At 38.4% G+C, this 13285-nt stretch overlaps 1 protein-coding gene across 1 annotated transcript in view; it reads right to left on the reverse strand.

Annotated features, from left to right (window-relative positions):
- cltcl1 (clathrin, heavy chain-like 1) overlaps positions 1-12954 on the reverse strand; it is a 35497-nt gene extending 22543 nt beyond the window's left edge. The window contains exons 1-2 of the mRNA XM_088008741.1: positions 12543-12954; positions 1473-1680 (exon numbers count right to left, since the gene is read on the reverse strand). Coding sequence (XP_087864867.1) covers positions 1473-1680; positions 12543-12584 — 250 coding nt within the window. The 5' untranslated portion in view covers positions 12585-12954. The remainder of the gene's footprint in view (positions 1-1472; positions 1681-12542) is intronic.
- Between the last annotated feature and the right edge of the window lie 331 nt (positions 12955-13285).

The following is a 13285-nucleotide window of genomic DNA, read 5'->3' on the forward strand; positions in this document are numbered from 1 at the left end:
GCACAAAACTAACAATCTTGTTTTAATTCCTTACTTTTGAAAATGGTTTAGAGTTGAACGGAACAACAAAATATTTATCCCACAAAAAAACTGTAGAAAGTAATAGTTTGTGAACATCTGTTCTGTTCAGGACCTTTATTCACACAAATCTCAGTTGGATTAATGACTGTCAGTGTTGTGACTGACACTGAAGAGCATAAGACAGGTGCCAAGACTTGGAGGGACTTGCGAAGATTGTGCAAAGTGAAATGATCAAACATCTCTCTACACCAATCAACTTTATGAAATGTAATATGATTGAGTTCTGCCACACCATCAGGATTTTATATGCTCATTGAATGAATGTACTCAAATAAAAGTTTGCATTTTCCAGCGTGAACATAACTATTACAGTACAGGATTGATTTATTTTAAGGTTTTTTGCACATCTTTAAGCAGAGGTTCCAGCAAATTGTCAATCTGTAATAATATGAATACCACAAAGTGTTGTGTAAGCCGTCGAAGCCTTACTTTGTGCACCCAGCTGACATTTGCACCTAGAATCAACTGGCCTCCAGCTACAGGAAGCAGATGGCAGCTTTGAGAAAGGTCATAATGGCTCGCAGAAACTGAGTCACAGCACTGCGTCTGAGCTCCAGAATAGACTGGTTAGCTCCGTATGCGACCAGTAACAACCTTCATTAGCCATTAAAACCCTCAACATAACAAACAGGTGAGGTAATGCATGAGGTTGGTGAATACTGGCTCTGTTGTGCAAACAGCCATCAGCACAGACAGGCTTTATGATAAGCTAATGGGTTGCGTAATTAACAACAATGATATGGCTACTGGCTCACGCAGGCGTGCAAAGACCCACGCAGGGCTTCAGCGCTTTTTACTCTAATATGTGATGATTTCAATACGACACACACACAGCCATGCCAACGCGTGTTGTTCTCATAAAAGAGGTGCATCTGCCAGCAGGTTAGATTAGAACACAGCTTTGGATTATTTTGCAGCTGCAGTGTGGTCAAAATGCCTCTGCATGGTTGTTAGAGACACTTTTATGAGAGAGAGAGACATGGCTACTGTATCATCACAACGGGGTGCCAGACAGGCAGACACACAGAAAGCAACTCACCGTCTGAGAAATTACAGAAAGCAAGGGAGGAGAAAGCAGAATGTCAATCAGGTAAGAGTGACAGGACAACGTTAAGGAGGGCCAAACGGGGGCGAGTTATTCCCAGAGCGAGGGAGGAGGAAGGAGAGAAAAGGCATTACAGGCAGATCAGCACTTTCATTTGTGCTTTCCGGGTTATATTCACTAACAGATAATCAATATGACGAACCAATTAGGAACATTGAGAAAACAGACTTGAGTGCGTTTGGCCAGCATTAATCATTGCATGACTCTTTTTCTACTACAGTTAATTGTACTGGAGACAGAAATAACTTTCATACAACATAATGTACAACGAATTTCACCATCTCACCTTTCAGCGCGATAACCTTGCTTGTGGGGTTCATAATGGCGCTGTCAGCGGAGATGGGCCTCCTGATTGGGTTGTTGGGGTCGGACATGTCAACGATCACCACCTGGTTCTGCTCGCCCACTTTCTCCCGGATGCAGATGAACTTGTCTGACTCCATGGTCAGGTAGCTGAAGCCGATGTTAGCTGGGTTCACACCCAGGTTCTGCAACTGGAAATTAATTTAAGAAAACAATGCAAGAGAATAAAAACACCAGCTGGAACATCAAGTAGATGGTTTAGAGTGAATCTGGATACAGAACCAACAGGGATGCTTTGGAAGTGAAGTCAGTAAAACAAACGCCACACACACACACAGACTTTCACAAAACATCTTTAGGTTCTTTCCTTTTTATTTTAATTATCAAATTGTCAATCATTTAGTTACATTATAAAATAAAACTACATTCTATTGTTTGCAGGTTACTAACATCTGCCGTGTTCCCGATGTCCAGGCAGAATCAGAGGCCCAAAACAAATCTGTGCAACTCCTTGGCCAGCAATGTCTGTCTACATGCCTGCATTCAGTCTCCATGGTAACCAGCTGTTTCACCGTCCAATCATTTTAGAGGGAGTCCCACAGCTTTCAATCCCACCCATTCTGGAAATGTAACAATTTACAACATGGGTGCAGAATATCAAGAAAATATGGAACTGTGATGCTATTGCTGAGAATTGCAAAAATGTTAATTAACTCACATTTTCTTGATGCTTCTTTACTATTGCTCAATATCCACACCCCTCTCTATGAGCAAGGGAACAAACATGTAAATTAGGTGTAATAAGAGTGTAAACAGGAAAGTTAAACTGCCAAGACAAGTTTTCCAACATGCAGACACATGAAATTTAATATTTCACAAACTACAATGTCCGAGCAGTCATTGAAGATTGTGATATTCTGAGGATGATGATGATTCAATAGATTGTGCACGTTTAATTTCTAACTCTCTCGACATTTTAACCACTGATTCTGATTTTCTAGTCTAATAACTACAACAGATAGGGGGGAAAACATGCTGCAGGTTGTTTTATGGTGTTAGTAGATTTGAATCTAAAAAATTCAGGGACTATTTCATGCTGATTTTTATTTAATCCAAATAACTTTACAGTACATCCTGTTGGTTCATGTGTTTATAGAGCAAAAATGGTCAAAGTTATTACATTTTGATGCATTTAATCAATGTGATACGAGAAAAAAAACATATTTTCACTAATCAGACCTGATTATGGGAATCATTTTGATTTCCGGACCACTGATTGGTGCATATCTAATTATTGCCTCGGTTTTCAACTCAGATATTCACCAAAGCATCAAGATACAAGTTTTTTGGCAAACCAACCACTTCTGGGCTTTGGATAGAAACATAAAGTCTTTAAACTATATTATCTCTCCTATTATGTCATTGTAGAGAAGAAACAGAGATTATTCAATATTGTCCAATAAAACATTAACACAACTGACATACATGAGATAATGAGCAAGTGTTCAGTTGGCTATTTTAAAGTCGTTTCATCCAAACATGTTAACATGCACGAGAGAATTTGCATTTTACAAACAATGTTGGAACTAAAAGTTACTCAACAAAACTTCTTTAATGAATCTGGGGCGGGGGGGAAGTCCCAGGGAAAATGTACATGCTAGCAGCTGATCTTTGCTTTGCTGGGATAACCCAGTGAGAGCCACATCAAAATATAGTTTTGATAAAAATAGCACCAGGTCTGCTCCAGTCCTCCAACTATTATCTCAAAGGGTGTTTTCCCACACAGGGGTCACAGAGAGCCAGCGAACAACCACAGAAACCTCCGACGAAACTAAAGGTTTTCTTTTAAACACCTACTTCAGCTCTTTTAACACTAAAATGGTGTAAAATCTTAGCATAAGTGAAAACGTAAATCCCTCCAGCTGCAGTCGGACTATTTGTCTGAGCAGAGAGAGTGGAGCAGAACAGGCATTCTCCGTCTGATGACTGAACTCCCTGCATTATGCAGTCTGAAGCAAGCAGAAAGGAATCTTTACACTCATCACAAGGACCACACTATCTCCCAGTTGGCTGGAACAGCAGGACAACAAATCATTGGAAGCCATTTAAGTCGGGTCTTCAGCAAAACAGGAAGAAAGGGGCGATCGTAAATCAGGGTCGTAAACCGGGGCGCGCCCGTTTAAGTCCACTTTTAAACAAGAAACGGTTTCCAATCTAGGAAATTATCATTTGCTTGATTAAATTCATGCTTTACGTTAAAAATTGGATGTTTTACCCATTTGTAGACAGGCAAACACACACAACTTTAAACTTTCTTTCTATTTATTTTTTTTAATCCACTCTCTTCACCTGACATTATTTGCCTTTATCTGAAGCACGCAAAAATCGATGAATCTAACAGGGAAATATAAACTATACCACCTTTAGTCCTTTTGTTACTTTGTGGTGATTCTTTTTTTCCTAATAAACATGTTGGATGTGTCAGCTTTGCAAGGTCCTAAAACTCTCCCGAGATGTTCCACAAACATCCGAGAAGGCCAGTTTCCATGAAATTTCGAAGCCAGGTCTCTAAACTACCCAAATATCTCTCTGGGACAGAGTTTCCCACTGAATGCAAGACAATAAAACAGAGCTGGAAACCTCCCTTAGTTACAGACTGCTTCATTCTGAACAGGAATGCACAATATTAAAAGCATGTGGTGGCAGTATTTTAGTAAATACCACAATAACAGTATTTTGAATGCCCAAAATTCTTTGTATCCTTCAGCATCTAAGGCAATGAATGTGTAGGATTCAGCCTGAAATTTCCACTGACATGCATTCTAACTGAGGATGGGCATTTAGTGCATCATTTATCAAATCTTATAGTGATTTTGATTTATCATTTTCAAGATAAATTCTATTAGTTTTACTATTTTCTATGCTATTTGTTTAATGAGAGTATCAATACATACTCAAAAATTTTTAAATATGCAGCTTAATGTGAGCCAAATCACTCTTCTTTATGTGACTGGTGTTCTAAAGAACCATATTGCAAATGGAAATGTTTTGTTTTTCAGGAGCAGCGTTTATGGTTTCGGGGTTATAATTGCTGTGCCATCCAGTCATATAAAAACAGCAGGAACAAATAGTTCTTATTGTTACTTTTATTGTCTTATTGTCACAATTGGACTACAAAATATTGTTAATCAGTTCTTTGCAAAACTATTACTCTGCAGATTGCTCCAACACATAAACAACCTAATCATAGTTATCTGCTCTTTGCACAGATATATGCATTTTGTCTGTTTTTCCACATATGTATTCTCACTAATACTACTTTGTATAAAAATTATTGTTTTTTTTTTAACATCAGCATCTATGTGCTTCTATCTGAATAACATTTTGCAGCTGGTACACTGAATTCACACCGAGACCCAAATAAAGGATTACCGTTTTGTCGTCTATTAGGATTTTCTAGAAGATTGATCTGCAGAACGATGTGCAAATGCAGCTGTGGATTTGGCAAAAGCCTTTCCTGAGAGTGACGTGTGGATGCAGGGATAAGTGTGGAACCAAACTCCCAGGATATCCTCATATCAACCAGGTCAAATTTCTCTGCACAGCACATTTCAGCAAATAGACAGTTCAAAGTGAACTACATTATAAAAAATAAAAAAAACTAATACAGTAACCAATCATGAGACGAGCAAGAAATACTGCATTTTTGTCAAATCCCATTAAAAAAGCAAATAATAATATAAACATAAAATATATTGATCGATATATTGATCGATGTTCCAGTAATTATGAATCAAAGGCAGCAATAAAACGGTGAAATTTCAGCCTTGATTTAAAGAAATTTGAGTTTCAGCATCATTACAGTTTTCTGTAAGTTTGTTTTGAAGCATAAAACCAAATGTTGAACATTTTAAGACATTTATGGCATAAAAACAACTGATTCTCTCATATCACTAAGAGAAAAGAAATATTAACTTCAGATTGTAGAAAAAATAGAGTAAAGCTACTATGGGTTTATTTTTGATATTCATTACATGGTGGGAAATAAAACAAAAATGCAGTTATAGAGCTTTGTGTTGATTGTTTAAATTAATGTTAAGAAGCACCAACAAAAAAAAGTGATACAGGCGTCTTGAAAAAGGCCACAGAGAAGACCTGAGGGCGATCAGAGCCATATGCTGCCTCTCCTGTAAGGACTGCCAAAATGATCCAAGGGTCCAGAAGGGAGGAAGCACAACAAAGATGGTAGGGGACAAGATGAAGATGAGAATGTGAGGAAGAGCTGAAGAAAACGTTCAGCATCGAGATAACATCCAAACAAGGCGGTGTGGAAGCAAGGAACAAAACACACGGCTGAGAAGTTGGCCTATTCGGAGCGGTAACACACTCCTTTGGCATTTTACAGTTCAGGGTGGGGCGACTGACTCACCAGACGTTTTAGCAGAAGATTCCAGACTAAAAATCACACTTCAGCTCTAACCTACCACAGACCCATAAATTACCTCCATCGATTCCTCACACATGACTGCGCATTATCTTTCTGTAAAAGGTGGGGTTAGATATCACAAAAACAGCATTAATGCCGATGCAGCTTGGATGGTATGTGGTGAGTCAAAGACTGGCTGGAAGTGTTGCATCAGCAGCTCAAGTGAGGAACGATGCAAATCCACATTTTTTCTATGATAAATTGTTGGACAAGTCGAGCTGGTAGCTGGTCAGGAAAGAAGGTAAACTAAAGTAAAAACTTCCCCTGACAAATTTAAATTTTCTCTCTTTAAAGTCGCAGGCGGTATTAGCATCTTTCGTCTCCTTGGATGTTCAGACACTTTTCAAATTCACGTTGCATTCTGGTGGTAGCTTTTTAAAAAATAAAAACTTTTGGTAGACGATTTTAACTTGCTCAGAGTTCGCAAACATAAAACAAACCAAATATTACGAAAGCTTGGGAGGATCTTTTTGAACTTACTAGAGATGCACAAATGACTTCGAGCTGTGAATGAAAGGTCAGAAACTGACAACTGAAATGTACCTTCCAATAATTAAATGCATTGAGTAGAAATACCTAAAGAAACACAGAGTACTTTCAATACAGATCAAAGGTTAAGGACAATTCAGGAATGGGGATTATTTTATAAAAGATTTCTGCCTCTATCAAAATATATTTTTCTGTATTATCTGTTATTCTCAGCTTTAAAACAAAACATAAGACCTCAAAGAGAAATGTTTTTGGTATCAGAGCGTCTATAATGTTGCATAGGAACTATTTTCTTGCAGCTTTTTGTAGGAGAAAATGGTATATAGTATGGCAGCTTGATCATTATAGACTTTTAAAATCTTCTAAAAACACAACTCTGAATAAAAATACAAACCTAAAAGTAGAAACATCCAACTGAAGGTGCCAATATCAAGTCCTGCTTTCTTTCAAAACTATTCCCTCAACATAACCGCTAAGCCCAACCACAGACGCCACCATCATTTACAAGTGGTCAACTTTGTCAAGTGGCTGTTTTCCTTGCATGTGTGAACTAAAAGACAAGCTGGACAGCAGTCAGAAAATGCCTCAGCAACCAACTTCATTAGCTCACCCTTCAGTATTTATATTTTACATGCTAAATCTACTTTTTTTAACTTCTCCCTGTGCTCTAATGCAATCATATATTAATGTTCTGAGTCCTGTGGACCCTTCAGATCATACACGAGTTCTGGGGCCTAAAAACACTTTTCCTAATGTTACTCCCCACCTGCTGCATGAGTCAACGCTCTTATAGCTTCTACATCTATACTGTTAAATGTTTGTTATGAAACTTTTGACCCAACTGCTGTTTGTGTTAAAATGTTGCTCTTATCTAAAAAGCAATTCCTTTCCCTCAGTTTATGCCTGCACTGTTGAGCTTGCTGCAGTAAGGCCACCCACAGGCGTCTGTCAGTGGACGGTAATGTAGTCCTGAGTGGGACTAAAGCTAAAAAAAGCCCCAACAAAGAGAAACAGACTAATGTGGATTTTCTAAAGATTGAGTTGTGTTAGCTGTTTTAAAGGATTTGTTTTAGTTTTCACTTTTGTTTCATTTGTTTTTGGTCTCGACTCTTCAGCAGGTTTTTACATTTAGGCAGTACGATGCATAAATGTGCATTGCTATATAAATGACCTGAATTGAAAACCATTAAAAACAATACAAGCACTGTGGGTGACACAGCTCCTTCAAAGCTTTTACATCAAAGTTTCAGTGACTGAACACAGGCGCACGTCCTCATCCCGGTCAATGCCTGTTCTGTTCCTCTGCTTCCTTCGCTGATGTAATTTGCTGGACCTAAACAAGTTCTGTTTACATCACATGTCCATCAAATGCATCCGCCTGCTGCCTGACGCAGGGCATCGTTTCACAGGCAGAGATGCTGCTGCAGAAGCTGCTGCAGGGTTGCAGGTTAGAGGCATTGAACAGCTTGGCAGGCCAGTTTTCAGGAGGTTTAGAGCTGCAGGACATTTTGGCACTTACTCATGCTGCTACAGAACGTAGGCTGCTGCACACACAGAGCTGAACGAGCTGCAAGTGACTCTCACTTTCAGAGCTCAGCAGACCTTTTCATCTCAACGCAGCATGAAGCGTGATTATGAACTTCAGAGCATAAAGCTTACTTAAGGAACCCAGCATGACAGATGTGTATTTACTTTAATCTTTAGACAGAGATGGGAAAAGTGAGCCATCTGCGACAACAGAAAAATCTATTATTTGGGTTTCCTACACATTTTCAGGCTCAAAATTCCGAACATATCCAAATTCATAGTTGTTAATCATATATATATATATATATATATATATATATATACACACACACACACACACACACACACACACACTGTATTCTAGATATTTGGGCACAAGACATTTACCTTTTGGAGTTGATTAACTTTATATTCCACAAATTTCAGATTCTTTATAGCACATGTTATGTTTGTAAATATTAATAAAGTAGCTGTTTTCTGCTTTGTTTGTTTGGAATCTGACAAAATCCTGAATAAAAAACTAACATTTAGGTTAAATCTTTGGACTTAAGAGGAAAAATATGGTAAAAGAGCCAATTTCATCATTTTTAATGTGCATTAATGTGATTTTGTTTAATTTCCCTTTTGGGCAAATAAAGTTTTTTTTTTTTTCAGTTTGTCAATAACCAAAACATATTGAGTTTGAGAAGTTGAGATGAGGCAAAGCGTCAATAAATGATGTCATTTAAATGACATTTTATTAATTCAGATTTTAACTTTTAGATATTAAAATAAGAGATAAAGCCTGAGAAGTCAAAGATTTTGACCAAATTTAACCTAACTAGGTATAAAAAGTTATTTTAAAAAATATCAGGCATCTTGATCATACTGAGCTGCATTCCTGCACCCTGCCTCTGACTATATAGACTGAGCTGTAAATGCCAGGCTAAAAAAAAAAAGCTAAACAACTTGAGGCTCAAAGTCTTGGGTTTGCAAATTCCAAGCATTTTTCACTCTGCTTGAGCCACCTGGATTTGCACGGGGATACAACAGGGCAGAGGTGGGGTTTCATGCAAGAAGTGGAACATAAACCAGTTTGTTGCTTATCACTGCATCAGACTTAAAAAAAAAGTTTGAGGGAAAAGTATGTGGCTCTGAGAACAGATGACCCAGACATGGCCTGATGGCGCTCTGCTGCAGCCGACACAGTTTTCAGGCAGAGGATCTAAGGTCAAGAAAGAAAGTGAAGCAGCAAACCAGAGGAGCTGGAAAAGAGGGGTGGGGTCTGCTTTTCTCCTTCTTCTCCTTCTTCTCCTCCTCCTCTAGTGAAAGGCCATTTCACAGCCGGCTGCTGCCATAACAACCAGCTACAGACCAGTGGAGGTGGTGGGGCGCGTCACCAAGTTTCTCTTTTGGCTCCAGGACACCGGGCACTGGGGGACCATTCAAAGTCCAAAAAACTGAGGGGAAAAAGGGGGGACGGTGGTGGAAACGGTTCCCCCGCAGAACACCATACAAACGGCTGTTTGTTTCTTTTATTGCTCTGGATTGTAGAGGCATTTTTCTACTGAAGCCCATGTGCTATGCTTATGCTTATTGCTTTGAAGCTGCACAGATGCTTCAATTAGAGCCTGGAAATACATATAATATTACTGCTGTAATATAAATCAGGATGCCATGCGTTAAATGCTCTCATCCTGCCAGCCTGGGTGCAGTGAAGGGATTCAGTTTGAGAGCAAGTGACGGGTTTTACTTCTGCACAAACCTGTCTGGTAATTTTCTCCAAATTCAGCTTAGGAAGCAGCAACCATACATTAAATTAACTGAAAATAGGAACTGTGTTCTCACAAAATATGGGGAGAAAAAGTAACAAAGCTTGAGAGCCAGTGTCATTCAGGGCCACAGCTACAAAACAATCTCTTCCACCCACGTAGGAAATAAAGCAATCTACTGATTCAAACGTATCAGCAATCAATTAGTATGTTTCTATTCTTTAAAACTGAAGTACTTTTCTATGTCCTACTCACCGTCTAACATACAAATAATGATTAAATGATTCAGATAAATAATATCAATAAGAAGGAGGTTGCTCCAATTTACTTTGGATATCAGAGGTTAAGGATTGACTGGTTCAAACAGGAATCTGGGATCGTCAATAAATGGAATCAATAAATGTGTAATTTCCAAAAAAATATGCTCGACTAAAACAAATTATACATGAGATGGTGTTTTTGTAATTATCTCCACAATTCATGAAATTACTTGACTCCGAAGGAACGTAAACTGAATTAAATTCAAACATCATTAAAAAGTAAATATGTCACTACATCATTCAAACTGTGAACTTCTGTAGACTCTTTTCACTCAGACATAAATTTCATATTTTGTTCCACAGCACTCTCAAGGTTGCACTTTTTATTCCACTACACTTTTCCTTCCACTCAATTTTCCATTAGCATGGACAATGTATTCAGAACAACACACTTATTCTTTAGGAATGACTTTTTGTGTTTCTTATCCCTGTGTACGCCAAACAATTACATGATGAAATTAATTTTTGGTTTCCATTAACTGCAAGTCAAAGGAAACATCAAACATCACTCAATAATGATTTTTTTTATCATATTTTAAATTGAATTAATGTAATATTCAAATTCATTGACATTCAGCTGTATATGGGTACAAAATAACTTGTTCATGTGTATGAAATAAAGGCAAAAATAGGCATCGAGAGTTAATGGAAGATGTTTGTTTACTGAGGTTCTGGAACAAAACTTTGAAAACATACACTAAGATTTATTGTCCAAACTTTTGTCTACCAAGGAGTTTTGGAAATATTTTTGCAAAGCGCGTATTGAGACTTGTGTCAGTGACACATCTAAAACCTAACTGCTCGTTTGCACCAAGTAGTTTAGTAAGTGGTTTGAGATTTTGCAACAGAAACACAAAAACAGCAGCGAAACAAAGTAAAGGTCTATGTTTTACATAAATGGTTTCTGCAAACTCAAATTTAAGACTTTAAGGCCATTACTGATGAAATTCAAGACCTGTGTGACAACAGCCAAAAGACAAATTTAATATTTTATATAGAAGTGCCAAGCCAGAATGCACATAGCATCGTACAGATTGTCAACAGAAGTGACTCAGAGGCAAAGTCCAAACTGGCGATAAATTTACACTTGCCAATCATAGATGGAAAAAGCTAGCTAGCAAAGGTTTGTTAGCAGCTAGTTAGCCATAGCCCCAACCACCTTGAGTCACAAGGCAAAATAAATGCATCTGCATGCGACTCAAACAGAAAAGTCCTAACAGAAAAATAAACTACCTAGATCATACACGACTAAAATAGTCCTGCCAGGACAAAACTTCAGACTTGTAATTAACATACTTAAGGACAAATTCCTAAATTTTAAGACATTTTAAGGATGCACGTAAACCTGATATTCTGTTTTCAGATCCTTGATTGTGACTTCATCTCAAAACTTAACCCTAAAGAGAAGGTTGCTATTTTCAATTAAATCAACAAAAAAAAGTCTTCCTTAAAATAATTCCTTGAAAACAATGCTATTTCCTGAACATACATTTATTAAAATGAAAATCTCTTAACTAGAATAAGCTTCATTGATGCTTCAATGCTAAAGAAAGTCTCATCTAGCCTTCTCTAGCCTGATGTTACCATTATGCACCTCTTCTTGTGATTTCAGAGTGAAGGGATTTACAAATGCAAGCCACACTTTTCAGGGCATTATTTGTCAAACTTGTAACACATGAAGTCAACATCTTTATACCTTAAGATGAAACGCTACTTTGTTTTGCATTTTAGCAAATAAAATTCCAATAAAATGCATTTACGTTTATGGTTTTAGATAAAACGTGATAAAGTGAAAAGAGGTGCTTTGAAGAAAAAAAGGAAAAAAAGAGCAAGATGTCATGCAGGGCTTGCAGGATAACGGGCCCAGAAACGATCTCATCCTGCGGGCTGGAAAGCAGTCCAAGTGCAAAACAACAGATTGTACTTCTGCACACACCTGCCTGGAAATTTACGCCCAAATATCCGCAAAAACAATGCTTTAGCGCATAAAACCACCTAGCAGAGGGTTGCAAACAGGCGAAAATGCTGCTGCAAGATGATAACGCGGTAGCAACAAAGCTTAACAGCAAGTGCCATTCAGGGTCTCAGTTACAACGTAACTGTGAACAGCTGAGCTCAGTTGTAGGCGGTAAAAATAAGAGCGAGAGAGAGAAAGTATCAAAACGCCGCAGTTAGTCTACAAAAAAATGACGGCGGCGTTTTCAAGTTGAAAACACCGGTCCCCATTGGAGCTGTGTACAACCTGCCTGTTCAATTTCTACAAGTCATCATCTGCCCGGCAGGAGCAGAAAACTAGGCCTGTAGCTATATTGAGCACCACCCTGCAGCCCAATTTCAGATTCCATTTAAATGCGACATGTGCTGTTTGTGTGCGGAGGAACATGGGTGCAGAGCGAAGCAACCCCCCCAAAAAAAACAAAACAAAGGAGCTCAAATTTTTCTGAGGTTTTTTTTTTTTTTTTTTCTTCCACTGTGCTTACCTGGAGATGTTCCTGAAACCGTATTGGTAAAATCTGAGCCATTTTCAGGTGATTTCTGCGCCTGAAGAGTCCGTGAAGAAGGAAAGGGGATGGGGGATAACCAGAGGAAAGAGGTGGCTGTCTTCTGTTTTGTGTCCCCCAAAAAACCAAAACGATGGGCAGTAGTGTAGCCTGGTTGGTATCACACGAATCTAGTGACTGCTCCCATTCAGAAGCCCCCCTACACCAGCGCTGAATCAAAAACTCCGCTCCTCCGCTAAGAAAAGTAGTCCGCTCTGCCTAGTAACTGAGCCAAACCTGCTCTCCGCGGTGCCTCGTAAGGAAACCAGAGTGTCCTAAAAATCTACACAGACTCTTTATAAGTCATGACTTTGCATGTGTTGGCGTGTTTTCCTTCCACATGATGACTGACGATTCATCCCGTTGAATGTGTGGATTGTACTCTTCCGCTGATACCCCTTCCCCCTCCCCATTTCACCAACTTCAAAATTAACAATTCGGTTCAGCTCCAGCTCTGTTTTGACTGGTTACCAACGAAAATATTTATGTTTCTGAAATGTATTTAAATCGGACACTAATTTAACTATTTCACATTTTGTCATTTTACAACCACAAATTCAACATATACTATTGGATTTTTATGACAGACCAACACAAACTTGTTATGGGAATGTAAAAGGGTTTTGTTTGTTTGTTTGTTTGTTTTGTTTTGTTTTTTAATAAATAAATATTTGCTCATGGCA

The sequence above is a fragment of the Poecilia mexicana genome, unplaced genomic scaffold (genome assembly GCF_051168715.1).
Source record: "Poecilia mexicana isolate PSO_F unplaced genomic scaffold, ASM5116871v1 scaffold_9, whole genome shotgun sequence".
NCBI lineage: Eukaryota > Metazoa > Chordata > Actinopteri > Cyprinodontiformes > Poeciliidae > Poecilia > Poecilia mexicana.